Source organism: Mobula birostris, chromosome 6, assembly GCF_030028105.1.
Source record: "Mobula birostris isolate sMobBir1 chromosome 6, sMobBir1.hap1, whole genome shotgun sequence".
Lineage (NCBI taxonomy): Eukaryota > Metazoa > Chordata > Chondrichthyes > Myliobatiformes > Myliobatidae > Mobula > Mobula birostris.
In genome coordinates, this window is record NC_092375.1 from 47921535 (window position 1) to 47940709 (window position 19175).

General features: G+C 38.6%; 1 protein-coding gene across 5 annotated transcripts in view; it reads right to left on the reverse strand.

The window, feature by feature from the left end:
• The window catches only part of kdm6a (lysine (K)-specific demethylase 6A), a 252209-nt gene that overhangs the window by 53199 nt on the left and 179835 nt on the right, over nucleotides 1-19175 (reverse strand). For 4 of the 5 annotated variants that reach the window (XM_072260433.1, XM_072260436.1, XM_072260437.1 and 1 more), the window contains 5 exons: nucleotides 15791-15917; nucleotides 9435-9533; nucleotides 9091-9310; nucleotides 3539-3673; nucleotides 2855-3004 (listed from right to left, as the gene is read on the reverse strand). In XM_072260433.1, coding sequence (XP_072116534.1) covers nucleotides 2855-3004; nucleotides 3539-3673; nucleotides 9091-9310; nucleotides 9435-9533; nucleotides 15791-15917 — 731 coding nt within the window. The remainder of the gene's footprint in view (nucleotides 1-2854; nucleotides 3005-3538; nucleotides 3674-9090; nucleotides 9311-9434; nucleotides 9534-15790; nucleotides 15918-19175) is intronic. The other variant, XM_072260435.1, reaches the window with a different exon arrangement.

The window sequence follows — 19175 nt, forward strand, 5'->3', positions numbered from 1 at the left end:
TTTGCAGCTAGATCTGGGCCAGCTGAAAAAATGGGCCAAAAAAAATGGCAGGTGGAATTTAATGCAGACAAATGCAAGGTTTTGCACTTCGGTAGGACCAATTAAGGTAGGTGTTAATCAGTGAATGGCAAGGCACTGAGGAGTGCTAAAGAACAAAGCGATCTGGGAATACAGGTCCATAATTCATTAAGAGTGGCTTCACAGGTAGATAGGGTCATAAAGAAAGCTTTCGGCACACTGGCCTTCATAAATTAAAGTACTGAGTACAGGAGATGGGATATTATGTTCAGGTTGCAAGAGACATTGATGAGGCCCAATTTGGAGTATTGTATGCACTTTTGGTCACCTATCTACAGGAAAGATGCAAATTGGTTGCAAGAGTACAGAGAAAATTTACAAGGATGCTGCCGAGTCTGGAGGACCTGAGTTACAAGGAAAGACTGAATAGGTTAGGATTTTATTCCTTGGAATGTAGAAGATTGAGGGGAGATTTGATAGAGGTATACAAAACTATGAGGGGTTAAATGCAAGCAGGCGTTTTCCACTAAGGTTGGGTAGGACTACAATCAGATCATGGGTTAAGGTTGAAAGGTGATAAGTTTAAGGAAAACATGAGAGGAAACTTTTTCACTCAGATGGTCAAGAGAATATGGAGTGAGCTGCCAGCACAAATGATGCGTGCAAGCTCAATTTCAATGTTTAAGAGAAGTCAGGATAGGTACATGAATGGTAGTGGTATGGAGGGCTATGGTACAGGTCAATGGGAGTAGGCTGTTTAAATGGTTTGACAGAGACTAGATGGGCCTGTTTCTGTGCTGTACTTTTCTATGACTCTCGGACTAAAACAAAATTCATATAAAAAGTCTACGGTGGAAAAGTGCAGCAAGTGGAAAGGGAAATAAAAGGATGCACTAAAAGTAGACATTTATAATTATACACTGCAACTGGAATGTTTCTCTGCATCCTTGAGTCCATGTTGCATTCATTATTATATACAATTCTGTAGAGACCTGCAAAGAAACATGCAGTTTATAACATGCATGGAAAAACTACTTCCAATCATTTACAAGTCAAATTCAAATTCTTCAATATTCCTCCATCCTACTTTATACAATATTCCTGCAACTCCTGACACTCAAATCATATCTCACTTTTGATGCCATTGTACACAGCTAAACTCTTATATTACTAAAAATGTCTTAACCTCTAGATTCCCTAGCGTCTAGTTTCATTCACCTAATTACGTACTTTCATAAATTCAGTATGCTAGTTAGTCATTCATTACTGGATCTAGCTTGAGCACAGCAAGTTTAAGGACTACGTCCTCTGCTGCTCTTAATCCTAAATGCAAAGATAAGCCTAATTTCTTCATTTAATATAAATATTTGTAAAATCTCTCCCACTACATCAGTGAATCTGTCCCATCCATTCTCATTCTGGCCTTCAACGCCCAATTTTCAAGGATTCACTAGCCAGCCTTCAACCCACATATTTTGTGAATCTTACTTCTATTTTCCCTTATGCTTCCCCTGAACTCATATCAGATCCACCTTCTATCCTATTTCCATTAAACTGCTGACCATCCATTTTCCTTCAACAAGCAAGTTCCCAAATGCATTATCTTCAATTCCATTCTTGCCAGGTTCAGTATGACTGTTGTATACTGTTGCTCTTTCAAACTCATCTTCCCACATCATCCTCTTCCAATTCATCTTCTCTCAGTGGGTTCAAGATCTTGTTACATCTCGTTTCTAACCTTCGGGCAGCAATAAAGTCTCTTGGAATAGCATCTCGTACCATCCTTTCACCATCATCTTGAGTTACTATTTATGTGCTGCCTCTCAGCAGCATCATCCACGGGGACAAGTACAGGTTCTATACATCCACCTGTTAACTGACAAAACTGATGGCCAAAACCTTTAGGCTCAATGTTGGTACATTTTTCTACAATCCAATCCTTGACGATAGTGGCTTGAACTAACCAACTCCCAACTTCAGAGTCCTGTTGCACTCCGAGCAAAGCTGTTGACCTAATATATTCCGCATGACAAGCTGACTTACTTCAATATTACTATTGTTGAGTCCATTTTCAACTTTTGGAATACTCACCTGCGAAGGCTTCTACATTTTTACCTACGGAAATTAAAGCACATCCAAAATCTGCAGTCTAATAAACTAACTTGAACTCTTGAAAATGCAGCACTTAAGTTCATTTACCTTCTTTAGGAAACACTTTGATTAGAAAAATTCCCATTTTTGCATTCCATGACTTCATCCACATCTATCTTTAAATTTTCCTGACATCCAGAGCCTTGTGCTCTTCCGGCTCAATCCACTCACGCTACTCATTTGATCAAGCATTGTTAACTGCCAACTCCTCCACTGGCTCATGATAAATTTATAGCAGTTTATGCTCCTCTGAAATGCCTTGGGGGGCTTTACTATGTCAAGAAATGCAATACCAAAGCAGATTTATTTACTCAAACATCCATATACAATATACCCACAGACCATAAAGCCCATGAATTCCCATTTACTTGATTTAATTGGAACGTGCAAATGTTTTACAAGATTAAACAAAAACAACATAAGAGTTTCATTTAAACTACAGAAATTTATGTGCTACAGTGTTTACCACATCATACTGAACAGTTATAGGCATTGATTACAAAAGAAAATTCTCATTAAACAGAAAGCATCACAAAAGGAATGTATATCATGGGAGTATTTAAAATCCTAAGCAGTGTTCAATTAGCAGCTTCATCTTCTCTTCAGCTCCTTTTCCATTTCAATGTTGAAACTATTAAATAGTTCTTCAAGGATTAAGGAAGAACCAAACCACCTGAATGGTTACCTTGGTAGGACTGGACATCCTTTTTCTTTTAGCAGGACTGTTAAGGTCATCCACTTGGTTAGAAGGAACCATGTGTAGTGGTAAGGTCTGCTGTGGCTGCTGACTGAGGCCTACTAATGGTTCATTGCTGTGGTGATGAGGTTTACAAGCCTATACACAAAAGAAAAGCATTGAAAATAAAATAAGTAGAAATAACTGTCTCCTTTCAATCCCCATTTTTATTTTGCCTTTAATACCCCATTGATTTCTGCAAATGCAGTTGCAATTTCAGAGTAAATGTTGTTTAGATAATTTCTGATTTTCCAATTTTATTTTGACAGAGTTGAGTACCAAGGAAAAACGATTCAGCATTTCAGGGTAACAGATGTTACAACTTTCTCTAAAGACAGCTTTATGTTCAAATAGTGCAAAGTATTACATGCGATAGGATGGTTCAACAGTTACTTCCCAATTGCTTGAGAAATCACCAATGTTGTACTTTTAAAAGTAATTTGGTTGATAATATTATAGCCCCATATAGTTGTAAACCCATGAACATATTTCTTCAAATCCTACCAATGATGAGGTCTTGTGAAGTTACTGTTTTGTTTGTGTGTGTGTGTATATGTGTTAGCCACTTAAAAGTACCTTTAAAACTATAGAGCTAAAATGCTTAAGTACAATTGAGGTACAAATAATTTTCACCTGCTGAGCTGAATTCATGGCACCCTGTCTGGAGGTAAGTTCTGCTGGGATTGGTAGGCTCCATGCCTCCTCAATACTGGGAAGCATTTTGGTTTTACTTTGAAGGCTACCTTGTGGAAGGTTGCACAACTGGGCCTGTAAAAAGTATGTGATGCGATTATGTAAATGAAAGCTAACTGATCAATCACACAATCCACCTAATTGCTCTACAATCATGTAACACTTGTGGCTTTATGATCATACTAAAATTTCAGTTAAACTTGTGACAGAACACAATGGTGTGAAAATTTAGCATCCTGCCCCTGTTTTATTTTGTTAATTTTACACTGTGTGCAGTGGGAAAAAAAATCAGTTAAAATCAAACTGAGAGCCAGTTCACATTCAAACATATGGCACTGAATGGTATAAAAAGCATTATTTTTCTACCTGTGATATGATACATCAGAGTGATTATAAAGTTCTGGGGTTCAGCAGTGTAAATATTGATCCTCTTTCCTGTTACACTAAATTCAACATTAACCTAAATTTTAATTTCAAATCCTTAAAAGCTGCAGTTTCCTTAAAGTTGACTCATAAATGGTTTAATATTTTTAAAGATGCAACTTACTTAAATATATCTAAGAGAATTTGAAACACCTTAAAATAGTAGCCGGAATAAAAAAGCTGAAAATAACTAAAACATAAAAGTAAATGCCACAATATTATTTTCCTGCTATCTTATTCATATTTGCACAGGGAAAACATTGCAATAGCAAGTGGCAGGTGACAGCACTGGCTCAGCTGTAATGGTGGTCTGTGTGAACAACTAGGTCATAAGGTTACGAAGCAGATGTATGTACAGATCTGCTCAAACCTTATTCCACCTAGAGTGATAAAGGTGCCTTATCAAACGGTGGAAGGTATCACTGTGACAACAGACTGTTTCCACAGTGATAATGCACGCATCATTCCTACCAAGATGCACTAGCAACAGGTAGATTTGCAAGAATGAAGTCAACCAAATATTTCCTTCATTTAGCTTTCTCACTACCTCCTGCAGACCATGTCTAAGTAGCTGTGTCCTTCACAATTAGGCCGGCTTGATGTTTTCGAAACCCCATTCTATGTACTTTTTATTTTCAGTGCTTTTCCATGAGTTGTTCAAAATGGAGGGCCACTGATCCTTTGTTTGAATACCATAGTATCTCCACAGGATAACAGAACAGGACAAACTAATGCCTTGTGATGGAGGAGTTGGCACTTTACTTTCACAAGGTATCATTCTGTAAATATAGCTATGTCAAATTGACAAATGCTAATAAACGACAAAAAAATAGGCTTGAGATTAGAGGACCTAGCTAAATGAGGAAGAGCAATGAATACTATGCAACTGCTGGGTATTGATAAATAGTAAAAGGAAATAAAAGATTTCAATTAGGTTTACAGAAAAGATTTACTTGTGCCTAAAGGGTAGAATTCCATTGTGTTTTCTCCTCCATTTAAGTTTCTTCTAATCAAATTCATCAATGTAATAATCTGTAACAACTATTTTAAAATCAGTCAGATTTTAGCTTAGTGGTCACAAATTATAGCAGGGAATCAACTTTATAGAAAATGCAGGATTAAAGAACACTTATTAGATGGAGAATTGACATACTACCACAAGATAAGAGAAAGGTGAGGAGAAATGTGATAAGTTTAAAAAATTTTTTCAGTACACTTAAACCAAAGTTCAAAGTAAATTTCTTATCAAAGTACATATGTGTCACCATATACAACCCTGGGATTCATTTTCTTTCAGGCATACTCAATAACTCCTATAACAATAACAGAACCAATGAAAGACCACACCAGCAGGGCAGGCCACCTGTGTGCAATAGACAATAAACTGTGTAAATACAAAAAGACAGAGGAAAAAAACAAATAAATTGAGAACTTGAGGTGAAGAGTCTTTGAAAGTGAGTCCTTTGGTTGCGCAAACATTTCAGTGATGGGGCAAGTGGAGTTGAGTGACGTTATCCTCTCTGGTTCAAGAACTTGCTAGTCGAGAGATAAATGTTCTGGTGGTGTGAGTCCTGATCAGTTATGAGTGTTTTTAAATTTAACAAATAAATTGATATAGGCAAGGTGGTTAGATGTGGTATATACCTCAGGGATTGGTGCCATGACACTTGTTTTGTTATTTAAATATATATATCTTGGATGAGAATGACTGTTGTCTGATAAGTTTGATTACACAAAGATCGGTGATATTGTAGATACAAGGATGAATGCTTAAGGATCCATTGTAAAGTTGGGTGGAGTGGTAGCAGTTGGAATTTAATTTAATCCTCTGCTGCAGCTGTGCAAAGCCCTGGTTGGGTGAGACTCAGAGCACCTCAGCACACCTTGGGAAGAGCAAGGCAGCCTGAAGTTAAGAACCAAGCCGGGCAGATGTGTTTATTTATTGAGATGAATGGGCCCTTCCAGCCCTTTGAGTCACGCCACCCAACAAGTGTCCAATTTCATCCTAGCCTAATCACAAGTCAATTTAGAATGACCAATTAATCTATCAACCAGTACATCTCTGGACTGTGGGAAGAAACTGGAGCAACTGGAGGAAACTCACAGAGTCATGGGGAGAATGCACAAACTCCTTACAGGTAGAGATAGGAATGACAGATGATAGTGTGTTAAAAATTTTGAATCCTCTACCACAATGACAAGTGATGCTTGGTCAATCATTAACTTTATTAAAAAACTATGAATCTTATTTTTAAATCAAAAATGAGGAATTTGGGGGAAAGGCAAGCACAATAATAGCTTAGTTATCCAGTATATCACAAGCTTGCACTTCCCTGTAATAGGAACTCCAGAAGGTAACATTCGGGAAGCACCTCTGTGCATGGCTTTATCTTTTTTCTTCCTAGCTGGCTGATACTTTTTACCATTTCATTGGTAAGTACTATAGAATACTGTTACTTCATTCCTCTTTAAAATTTATATGCATTAACATAGAACGTAGAATTAAAGGCCCTTCGGCCCACAATGTTGTGCCGACCATGTAACCTACTTCAGAGACTGCCTAGAATTTCCCTACCGCATAGCCCTCTAGTTTTCCAAGCTCCATGTACCTATCTAAGAGGCTCTTAAAGACCTCTGCTGGCAGTGCATTTCACAAACCCACCACTCTCTGTGTGGAAAAACTTACTCCTGACACAACGCCCCGCCCCCCCCCACCACCATACCTACTTCCAAATACCTTAAAACTATGGCCCCTCGTGTTAGCCATTTCAGCCCCAAGAAAAAGTCTCAGGCTATCCACACAATCATCAATACCTCTTGTCATCTTATGTACCTCTATCAGGTCACCTCCCAAGTTTACTCAACCTATTCCCACAAGATACACTCTCCAATCCAGGCAACATCCTTGTAAATCTCCTCTGCACTCTTTCTATAGTATCCACATACTTCCTGTAGTGAGGTAACCAGAACTGAACACAGTACTCCAAGTGGGGTCTAACTAAGGTCTTATATTGCTATAACATTAACTCACAGCTCTTGAACTCAATCCCATGGTTGATGAAGGCCAACACACCATACGCCAAGATCCCCCTGATACTCCATACTACCAACAGTCTTACCATTATTATATTCTGTCTGCAAATCTGACCCACCAAAATGAACCACTTCACACTTAACTGGGTTGAACTCAATCTGCCACTTCTCAGCCCAGTTCTGCATCCTATCGATATCCTGCTGTAACCTCTGACAATCCTCCAGAGTACCAACAACACCCCCAACCTTTGTGTCATCAGCAAATTTACTAACCCACCCTTCTACTTCCTCATCCAGGTCATTTATACAAATCACAAAGAGGAAGGGCCCCAGAACAGATCCCTGAGGCACACCACTGGTCACTGTCCTCCATGCAAAATATGAACCATCTACAAATACCCTTTGCCTTCCGTGGGCAAACCAATTCTGGATCCACAAAGCAAGGTCTCCTTAGATTCCATACCTCCTTACTTTCTGAATGAGCCTTGCATAGGGCACCTTTTCAAATGCCTTACTGAAATCCATATACACTACATCCACTGCTCTATCTTCTATGTGTTTTGTTACACCCTCAAAGAATTCAATCAGGCTCGTAAGGCACGACCTGCCCTTGACAAAGCCAATGCTGACTATCCCTAATCTGATTATATCTCTCCAAATACTCATAAATCCTGCCTCTCAGGATTAGTAAAAATATACTTAACTGTTTATCAGCCAGCATATTTGACTAGCTAGCATCATCACTTCACCCCGAAATTCCCATGTATACCAGATAATAAAGTTTGTATTATAGTCAAGATCAACAACTATCTCAATCAATGCCAATAAAGGATAGAAGGGCTAGGAAGTCTATTCCTGTTCCCATTTCATAAAATAGCATCAAAATATCGAGTGAAATGGTATAAACCATTTCCACTTTGGGCTTTGTTCCATATGAGCCAGCAGCAATCTCTAGTATTTAGACTAGCTTCATTCAATGTCCAAGTAGCTTCATTAGGTGCTTAGCTGAAATAATTAGCAAGCAACAGGAGTGGTTCAAACTGAAAAGTTAAATATTATAGATGCTGAAAATCTGAAACAAAAACAAAAAATACTACAAATGCTTAGTAAGTTAGACAACTTCTATGAAGGGGGAATACAGGAGGGGGGTTAACAATGAAGGTCAATTACCTTCATGAAGGTTCCAACTAATGTTATTGCCCTGTTCCCCATATAACTCCTCTCTACACCAGTTGACATAGAACAAAAGTGGTTCAACTGAAATTCAGAATGAAACTGGATAATTCTGCAGTTTAAAAAAATATGGCTTTGAACCTTTTTGTAGCTTAATGCTACATCTGTTGCATCTTAAACCTACTATGCCAAAATATATTTTACCAAATGGCTCTGTAAAATGTCCTCAGACTATGAAGTCAAGCAAAGAAAGATAGTGCAGCTTTAACAGAGAGGAAAAAAACAACATTGCATTAATTAATGGCTGATGGAGAAGTATTGTTGTAGTCAGGTAGGACTTAAAGAAAAAGCAGAATAGCTTTGCACTTAAGATACCATATAGCAGGCAAATTTGGCATATTAAATGGTCATTCAGTGGTTTTCCCCTCCAGTGAGACCTCATGCAGTGGAAAGCAACTGACTGCTTTCCTTCAGTTCAACCCCAAGTTGAACAGGATTTTTAGGTGCCATTTATACAACCTGCTATACAGTACTGCATAAAGCTAAATTGATTTTATATCTGATATTGTTCATTTCATTTTCAAAAATGCAATTAAAGCAAAAGAATCCACCATAATAAACCTTATAAAATGCTTTATTTGCTCATGCAAATTATATTCCTTGGAATTCTATCTAAACGGTGACTAATAATATAACCAATTTAAATTAATCTGATGCTTTGGAAACTTTCTGATATCATACAATAAACTTAGCCATTAATACTCCAACATAAATGTTTAAATTTTATAAAAACACGTTAGAAATATTCACTTTCTCTGAGGCAAATACAATGCATTTCGACACCACACCCCAAACCAGTTTACCTGTAAATACTTTATCCTTGCTGTGAGTACTGAAGTATTACTACAATTTTTGCTCCTAGTTGCATTAATGTAACATTTAATTGCATCCTGAGGTTGATTGCAGGATTCATAGAGTGTTCCCAGGTCCATCCAGGCTGCAGCATGTCCGTGGTCTAATTGAACAGCACAAATATAAGCTTGTAATGCATCCATTGGTTGGTTCTGTTGTTGATACAATACCCTAAGACAATACACAAAAAAAGCAAATAGAATTGAACAGATGAAGAAAACAAAGCATCAAACTGAAATTACAGAGCTCCAGTGTTCTCTCTTTCCTTCCAGTACAAGCAGCTGTTATTGCTTACCCTATGGAACACCACGTATCAGCACTTGCTTCTGACTTATCAATGGAATGCCTATATGATAAAAAGGCATCCTGAACTTTGCCAATGCTTGAATAGCACCTGTAAGAAAGGTATTAATTAGAAAAAGGAATATTCATACAACTGAGTTATCTGAACAATTTAAAACCTTAAATACTTTGTATTTTAAATGGACATGGAAACAAATTAAGCAAAATTACATTCCATATTGAAACACTGCAGCAAACAACAAAACTTGTTAATCAGATTAATTTTGTGTGTAGTGAAACAAATTCAGGTACAACACACAAGATGAGCACAAACTTTAATTTTAGATATGACAATCTTCATTCATTGAATGCCATTCTATTATCATTCGGGAAAAAACAGCTTGGAATTCAAGATGATCCACAACAGTCAACAAGTCTGAGGGCTCATAACTATACACTTCAATCCCCCATCCTTGATTATTCACTTCACATCTTTGTCCTTTCTTCCTCAATTTACTTGTCTTTTATTAGTTAACTTGCCCAAGTCTTATTGTGGATGTATTTTACTCTAAAGGTAAGTTAACTGGTGCTTAAAGTGGTCATTTACAACACTGCTTTCCTTAGTGACCATAGGATATTTTCTCAAACTATGTTTCCAATTTAATAAATTTGCCTGGACATCCTGAGAACTCACATTACACATTTACTATGTCATACAACAGTTTGTTTTTCTTTTGCTCCAGATTATAGCATCTGAAGTCTCTTCTGTCTCTATCTATTGTGACTTGTTCGACCATCCAGTTCCAGCAATTTTCAGATTCACTATCATCCACTTTGAGTTTGACTCTCCTAAGCCAAGGTTAATTTCTCTGATATTTCTTGATCTCGTAGTGATCTCTTAACTTTTAACCGTCATTGGATCTTGTAATTATTTTTATTATGATCTCCACTTAATTCCTTCTTAAGAACCAGCAGAGATGATCTGATCATTGCTAGGGAGAGAATTGTCCCTTTTCTCTCTTTTTTTAAGTGTTTGTTTCATTTCTGGGGCAGTGCTGCAGGGGAGGAATTTTTTTTTTTTTGTCTTTACCAATCAACAAGATTTGTTATTCTTGGTTATTTAACATTCTCAGTCAAAAGAGGCATCAACTTTTGGTGCCGATTAAGTTAGCTAAACTGTCCAATAATAAGAACAGAATATAGGTGTCCCCCGCTTTTCGAACGTTCGCTTTACAAAACCTCACTGTTACAAAAGACCTACATTAGTACCCTGTTTTCACTTTCAAGTGTTTTCACTGTTACGAAAAAAAAGCAGCGCGCGATAAAAGGCAGCGTGCGCCCCAAGCAGCCGCTCTGCCCCGGATTCAGAACGGCATTGCTTAAACACGTTGCACTGAGCAGCCGTTAGCAAGATGAGTTCTAAGGTGTCGGAAAAGCCTGAAAGAGTAAGGGTGTTACACAGCGTAAAACTAGACATAATTAAGCGTTTCGATCGAGGTGAACGAAGCAAGGACAAAGTGAGTTTGGCTTGTGGAAGTTGACGAAGATGATGTTGAAGAGGTTTTGGCATCCCATGACCAAGAACTGACAGATGAAGAGCTGATGCAATTGGAAGAGGAAAGGATAACAATCGAAACCGAATGCAGAAAGTGAAGCAACTGCGTGAGATTTTCGCTGCAATGATAAAGTACGACTTTAATTTTGAAAGGGTATGTAGGTTTAGGGGATATTTGCAGGATGGTTTGAGTACTTATAAACAACTGTATGATAGAAGAATGCGCGAGGCTCAGCAGTCAAGCAAGCCTTCCACATCAGCCACGGCAGACGACGAACCTCGATCTCCGACATCGAGGTGGGCAGTCATAGGAGAAGATGAGCTGCCTGCCCTGATCAACGATGAGATGACACCCCCATGTCCCACCACCCCAACCCCCGGGCCCCGGACACATACTGTACCGATTCGCAAAGAACGCAGTGGTAGCCGGGAGGCACACAGCACATCTTTAAGAAAAAAGCCAAAATAAATGTGCTAATTAATTACGTGCCAGGTAGCAATGTATCGGGTCGGCGGCCCGGAGGGTGAGGGCCACTGCATCACCCAGCCTGCGACGACTCAGTCTAACACACCATCATCAGTGGGCTCAGCGCTGTTTTCCTAATTCTGGTAAGTGATACTACACTGTACATACATTATTCCTACTTTATATAGGCTGTGTATTTTTACGTGTTATTTGGTAGATTTGGCAGCTTCATAGTTTAAAGGTTACTGGACAGCGCGTTTATGCCAACAGCGCTTGCGTAAGATTTTCTGCCAAGAGCGCCTGCGTGAGATTTTCGCTACGGAGATCTGTGCAGGCAATCTTTGTAGAGAAGTATTTCTACTTCATATAGGCTGTGTATTTATCATACCACCTACTATATGTTACTGTTATTTTAGGTTTTATGTGTTATTTGGCAGGATTTGGTAGGTTATTTTTGGGTCTGCGAATGCTCACAAAATTTTCCCATATAAATAAATGGTAATTGCTTCTTTGCTTTATGACATTTCGGCTTATGAACCGTTTCATAGGAACGCTCTACCTTCGGATGGCGGGGGAAACCTGTATGTAGATTTAAAGTAAGTCATATTATCAGCACCTACTGAATCATCATCATCCTACAAAGAAATGTAGTCTCTTTGCACATTTAGGACATTAGCCAGGGCATTCTCCACCCAAAATTAACCGAAGTATATTTCCAGCAAGCTGACTGTTTTTGCTGCTACCCAATTTCATTGGTGAAATAATAAAAAATGTTAAGGGCAATTAGACCTCAAGATGATTTCTTGTGCACGGGGTCTTTTTCTCGTATGTTAAATTTAAAATGGCTTCTTTGTTATGTTAATCTTTTAAATTGCTGTGTATGTGGATTAAAATGGCTTCTTTGTTATGTTAAATGCTGACAAAGTCTCTAGCTGGACATCTGCCTGGGTTAGTACAGATAGCAGGGTGCTATTAGCCAATGGGTATTCATGTTATCGTTTTTTCGGGTGATAATGCTGTCTCATATGACGGTGGACGGGGTTTTGGCAGGGAGTCGGAGAAGAGACGGGGAGGACGGTGGATGTGTGAAAAGGCTCCGGTCGATCACTCCGGCTGGTCCCGAGCCGTGAGCCAACAAGATCCGGGTGGTCGTCAGGAATTTCTGAGCTCCAACTGGTGCACGAAGAACTTGGACTTTGTTAAATCTGACACCTTTTTTTTCCCCATTACTTCCTTTTCTGTATCGAACTGATACTAATTTAGACTTAGTAATATCTATAAAATGTACTTGGTAAAACATACTGTGTGTGCTGGCTGATGATTGACGTTTGGGGTTGATTCAGGTGGCATTGGTACAGCAACCAACCCAGCAGGAAGCGTTCAGGCTGGGGCTGGGCCAGATTTCCCCTAGACATATACAAGCCAATATAGCTGAGCCCTACACTTGTTTGAAACTGAAAGATACAGACCCTATGTATAACTACGTCGCACAATTGGAAAATACTCCATTTCATTTGCATCAGGACTTTTTAGCAAGTCCAGACCATGATCATTCTATTTCTTCCCCATTCACATCACATGCAACTTTTTAAAATACGTACATTCTGTCTGTGCCTCTTAATCTTATACATCTCCATCAATTTGCCTCCCATCCTCTTTCACTCTAGAGAAAAACCCTAACTCGCTCATCTTTTTCAAATAAGATATATTCTCTAATCCAGGCAACATCCTAGTAAATCTTCTCTGCACCCTCTCTAAAGTTTCCACATCCTTCCTATAATGAGGCCACCAGAAATGGACACAATACTCCAACTGTGGTCTAACTGGAGTTTTACAGAGCTGCACTTGAACTCAATCCCCCTGACTAATAAAGGCCACACACCATCTGCCCTCTTAGGTACCCAATCAAATTGCACTGCAACTTTGAGCAATTGTAACAAGATGAAACAGAATTAATCATTTCCCTATTACAGCAGCTATAAAATGGCTGAATATGTTGACATGATGGCTGACTCAAGTTTAGTTTTAGGCTTTGGTTTACTGGAAATTGTGGTAGCTTCCAATAACAGTGGTCTTGCCTTTGTTATCATTTGTTCTGGAGATAAGGGAGACCCTGAACAGTATAATAGTAAGGATGTTTTAAGGGATTTTTGGAGCTTCTCCATGGGATGAATCACAATCAGTGCCTGGTGACCTTGACATCCCTTCATTTCTTGTAGAAGTGTTGGGGTCCCCTTCAACTAAAGACTGAGTAGTTAAGAATATATGAGCAACACTGCTAATAGTTATTTGCTGATAAGTATTACTATGAATTGCATGCAACCTTGAACTTGATTTATTAGTGAAAAATCAAACAAAAAAGTCTGAGCTTTGTTTTTTTTAGTTGAATTAAACCAGATTTATAGCTGTAGTGAGAAGTCAAATCAGTGCTGCAGTTGAGAATTAAATAAAATTGTTCGTTTCTTCTTTTTTTTTTAACCGAAGTTACTTAACCAAACTATTTTGAATGTGCCTTTCACTCAAGAGGAATTAAAATAAACATGAGCTCTTTTTTCGAGACAGGGTTTTATGGACTTTACCCTAAGATACCATCGTTCCTCCTTAATGCTAAAAATTGTGTTATTACCTTGTATTCCACCTTCAAGTTCAATCTTTCAAAGTGCATCACTGCACTAGATTGAACTCCATCTGACAATTCTCTGCCCAACTATTGGATCCTACATCCCACTGTAACCTCTGACAACCTTCCACATAGTAATAATATGATCACTCAAGTCAAGTATATTCTCCAAAGGGAAGGGCTATCGAGGCCAGTCCAGGATTTACATAATGGGAATGTTACGGTGGATACCCTTAATAGTGAACACTTGCATGTGGCTATGTTTAACGTGGGGAGACTAAAGCATGGGTAGCCACCATATGATCTTTGACAAATTAGGGTCAGGGTCCAGTGATATGGAGCACAAAACGATTGGGGACCCTTCCTCCTGCTTCACAGCTGTTGTGATGTCACCTTTCACCAGCTCCACCACTGAGATCCTATCAGATCACTCTTTGTCTAGAACCTCCCCCCGATCTCATCTCTATAGGTGACCCTACCGGGAGCCAAGTGCCAGACAGCCAAACTCCAGAAGGCATCGCTCTTGAGATCTAAGGAATCCACAAGCCATTCCACCAAGACAAGGTGACAATCCTTGGTAGTATCCACAACACCACCAACCTTAGTGTCATATGAAAATTTACTAACCCAGCCTACCAGTTCCTTATCCAAGTCATTTATAAAACTCTCAACGAGAAGGGGTCCAGAACAAAGCACTGCAGAACATCATTAATCATTGTCCTCCAGGTAGGATATGCTCCATTTACTACCACCCTCTGCCCCTGAATTCCAAATCCATGCAACCAAGTTTCCATGTCTCATGACCTTCTGGGATCAGCAAATTAAGAGGAATCTGGTGAAAGTATCTCATTAAAATCCATAAACACCATATCCACCGCACTACCTTCTTCAGTTTGTTTCATCACCTCCTCGAAAAACTCAGTCAGGCTCTTGAGGCGTGACCTGCCCCTAACAAAGCCATACTAGCTTTCCCTAATAAGCTCATGCTTCTCCAAATGCTCATACATCTGGTCTTTAAGAAAATTTTCTATTCGTTTGCCACCACTGACAAATAACTAATTTGCCTATGATTCCCAGGTTCATCCCTGTTACCTTTCTTGTATAGCACAACAACATTTGCCTTCCTTCAGTCCTCTAGTACTACTTCTGTGGTCAGGAAGACAAAGATCATTGTCAACATCAAACCAACCACTTCCCTCGCTTCCTGTAGTAACCTGAAGTATATCCCAGCCTAGCCCTGGGACTGACTTACTCTGATGTTTCTTTCCCAAAAGCGCTCATACGGCCTCTTTAACCTTGACATGCACCAGCACATTAACCTGCTCTACACTGATCTCACATTCACCAAAGTCCCTCTCCCTGGTGAGCAATGAAGCAAAGTGTTCTTCATCTCCTTTCCTCCTCTCCTCAGCCTCCGGGCAAGCACAAGTTTTAAATGTTATGAAATTTCAGAGCAACAGTGGGATTGCTTTTGTACCTGCTGAATGGAATATGGGATTGCAACAATAAGGAATCTGAAAATTCAGTGAAAGTACTAACATTTATAGGTTAACAAGCATTTTACTGAGAAAGAAAGGCTAAAGTTTCAGATACTTACCAGAACTAGGTTTCTGATTTTCAGCAACTATCCGTTTTTATGTTGCATAGGGTAAAATAATTTGAGGGTGCCAGTTTTTGTTTAAATTATATAATTAAAGGTTAACATGAATCAATTAACTTCATTTTTACCTGCCAAGAAAGTACCAGGATTGGCCAGAGTTAGGATCTGCCTCTAAAGATTTTTGGAGACACTGAATAGCAAGGTTTTCCTTTGTTGTTTTGTCTCCTAATGGTTCTACTGTGTGATGCATCCAGCCTGTAAAACAGGAACACTGGTTAGTAATATAACCATGGTTGCTGCAGAGCAAAAAAAATGCATCCCATAATGTCATGCTATTTTTAATACAGGTCTCCTTTTTATGAAAAAAATCAGTACGTAGAAAATTAACCATGTGAATAACTTACAATTCTTGGCATCTTGTCAACCCAAAGCATAGTTTCAGTATGACTGACCATCATGTTCCTACTGTTTCATTTAAGTAAAAAAATATTGTATTCGCATATGCTCTGCAGCAGAATGACAATCAGGAATTATACAACTCAATTAAAATTATGTTTCAGAATACTGTTGCCCCACAAATGATATAGAAACTAATGTACAATGCAGCTTCAGCACTGAGGCAACAGGCCTCAAAATATAATTTCACTCAAGTACTTTAACAATTTCCCTTGCACACTTTTCAAACAACTCAACTGAAATAATTTGAGCTGTTAAGACATTTCTGTGTGACAAAGAGGAGTTTAAATATTTCCTCCCAGAATGGAAACTATCTACTTCCAAATAGTTTCTGTCACTAGAGGAGCAATAAAGGAATAACTGATGAATAGCATCATTTAGATTTTTTTTAAATTTAAATAACTGAAATTTCAACACTAGCTTAGCCTTGATTTAGAGACTGACAATTACTCACTTCAATTATTAGGGTACAAGCAGTCCGAAGATTTAAAGTATACAAAAGTATACAAAGTTACAGTTAAGTCTCTGAAGGTAGCGTACCTTGTTTGAAAGACATTAGATTGATTCTACATGATATTAAGCCTACAAACTGTTTATGCAAATATAAGATGCTACTCTTGGTTTTGAAGAGTATTCACCCTCAATGTATCCAGCATTGTCAAAGATTTGGGAAAAATAGAATCATCCATCTTCACTCGTGTTTTCAACTCAATAAGTAGGAAAAGGGATGTGATAGTACATTTCTGTGAATAAATTAATTAGTGCCAAAGTAGTATTTTTTCATTGTTTAATAAAAAAATCTTAACTTTCACATGTCCATTTTAAATTCAATATACACTTTTACAGCAGATGCCAAGTGAGTGTTGTCAATGCAGGAAATATTATAGGTCAGATCTGAAGTGCCATTTCAAGAAAATCACAACATTAAAACCAAAATCATTAATCATTGACATAATTTGTCTTCAAGGAACTGTTTTGGTCTGCATCTTAAATGGGCCTCCAATTCATCCAAAGCCAAATTTTAAGATTCTCATCCTGGTGTTTAAATCCCTTCATCTCAGTCCATCCCATCTCTGTAACTTTTCGTGACTTCACAGATATTTAAGACATTACTTATTTAACTCTGGCAGTTGAAAACACCCCAACAATGAAAACTTACTCTTCATCTTTCTTTGAAAGTTACCCCTAAGCTTCTATTTTCTGCCCTTCTCCAGGTGTTAAGATCCTACTTCTTTGAACATTATAGCTTCTTGTAAAATGCATTGTGTTAAGTTTAGAGGTTGAAGAGAACAACTACATCTTTTACTGCAGCCCTTCACTGAGGTATTCAAGTTAGTCAGGTCCCTACTGCTCACAACACACCAATCCAATTCATCTTCTCATTTCCCTGCCATGATGCAACTCATTTTCTCTCACCCACCATTTGAATTCCCTTTCATTCTTTTTTGCCACTTATCTACCTGAAGGGATAATGTACAACAACTAGTTAGCCTACCCACACATCTGGAGTGTGAGAGGAAACCAATGTGGTCATATGCCAAGTTCACACCGACATGAACCGAGGTCAGGATCACTGGAGCTGTGAAGAAGAGGCATCAAATGCTGCACCATATCCAAATACAACATATTAACTTTTCCAACTGATAAGAGTGGGTATGGAGTGAGAAACGGTTCAATTAAGTATGAAAGGCAGTCATTACCACCAACAAACATTCCACTGGCTGAAATTCAACTTCTTTAGCTGTTAAGTTACTGGGAACAAAGGCTTTCTAATACCTGTTTCCTCATTTGCTGATTTTTTCACATCATAAAAGACTATAAGAAAGCCTTACAAGTCTTTTATAAATATATAAAATAACATGCTTTGCCTTTTCCTGATTAACAAACAAAATTCAATAATAAGCCATTAGAGGTACTAAAATTAGATATCCAAAAGCTTAGTCAAAGAGAATTTTTCAGGAAAAGATTAAATATGGCTACCAAAGATACAGCAATTAAAGAAGAGGGTGGACAAGTGGAACATTAAGACCGGAGGATTAAATTGAAGGAGACTGCAAAGAGAGAAAAAGTAGAGGGAGAGGGAAGGGCAAGCAAAGAGTCATGCGGGGAGGGGGGAGGGCAGCACAGCTGTGAGGGGGAATTAGAAGGGAATGTGATGTGAGTTAGCATGGAAGAGAATAGAGGTGAAGAGAAGGGAGCAAAAAAAAATAAGCGAGTGTCATTTCATGAACTGAAAGCAAGGAAGAGAATTGAGTCATGAGAGATTCGGCTGATGGCCTAATGCTGGAAGTCTTCAGCTACACACAGCATCTTAGGAGCGAAATGAACAGTTACATTTCAGACCAAGACCCTTTGGTGCAATAGTAACAAATTCAGCTTCCCTAAGCATTGCAAGCTGCTCATCTTTGAGGACTGCAGAAGGTAAAGGCTGGAGGTGTTCAAATTCCAGTCTTTTTACATCCCACAGCATTTTGATATTACACTCTGGAACACTACAAAATGATTGGATTATTTTCCCACTGTTTCCATTATGATTACTGTCAAACAATGTAAACACTCAAGTTCTGTTGCCATGATAGGGCAATGGAAAGACAACCATACAAATTTGTGTATAATTTCACAGACTGATTCAGTGAGGCTTCAATACACTACGGAAATGAGGAACCAAATGTGCTCCTGATCCTATCCAATAATGCATAATAATGGAGAATAGGAGATGATATTTGGTAGGAAACTTTGTCACATGGTGTGAGCACAATTATCTGCAGCTTAATGTGAAAAAGACTAAGGAGCTGGTGGTAGACCTGAGGAGAGCTAAGGTACCAGTGACCCCTGTTTCCATCCAGGGGGTCAGTGTAGACATGGTGGAGGATTACAAATACCTGGGGATACGAATTTACAATAAACTGGACTGGTCAAAGAACAATGAGGCTGTCTACAAGAAGGGTCAGAGTCGTCTCTATTTCCTGAGGAGAGTGAGGTCCTTTAACATCTGCCAGACGATGCTGAGGATGTTCTACGAGTCTGTGGTGGCCAGTGCGATCATGTTTGCTGTTG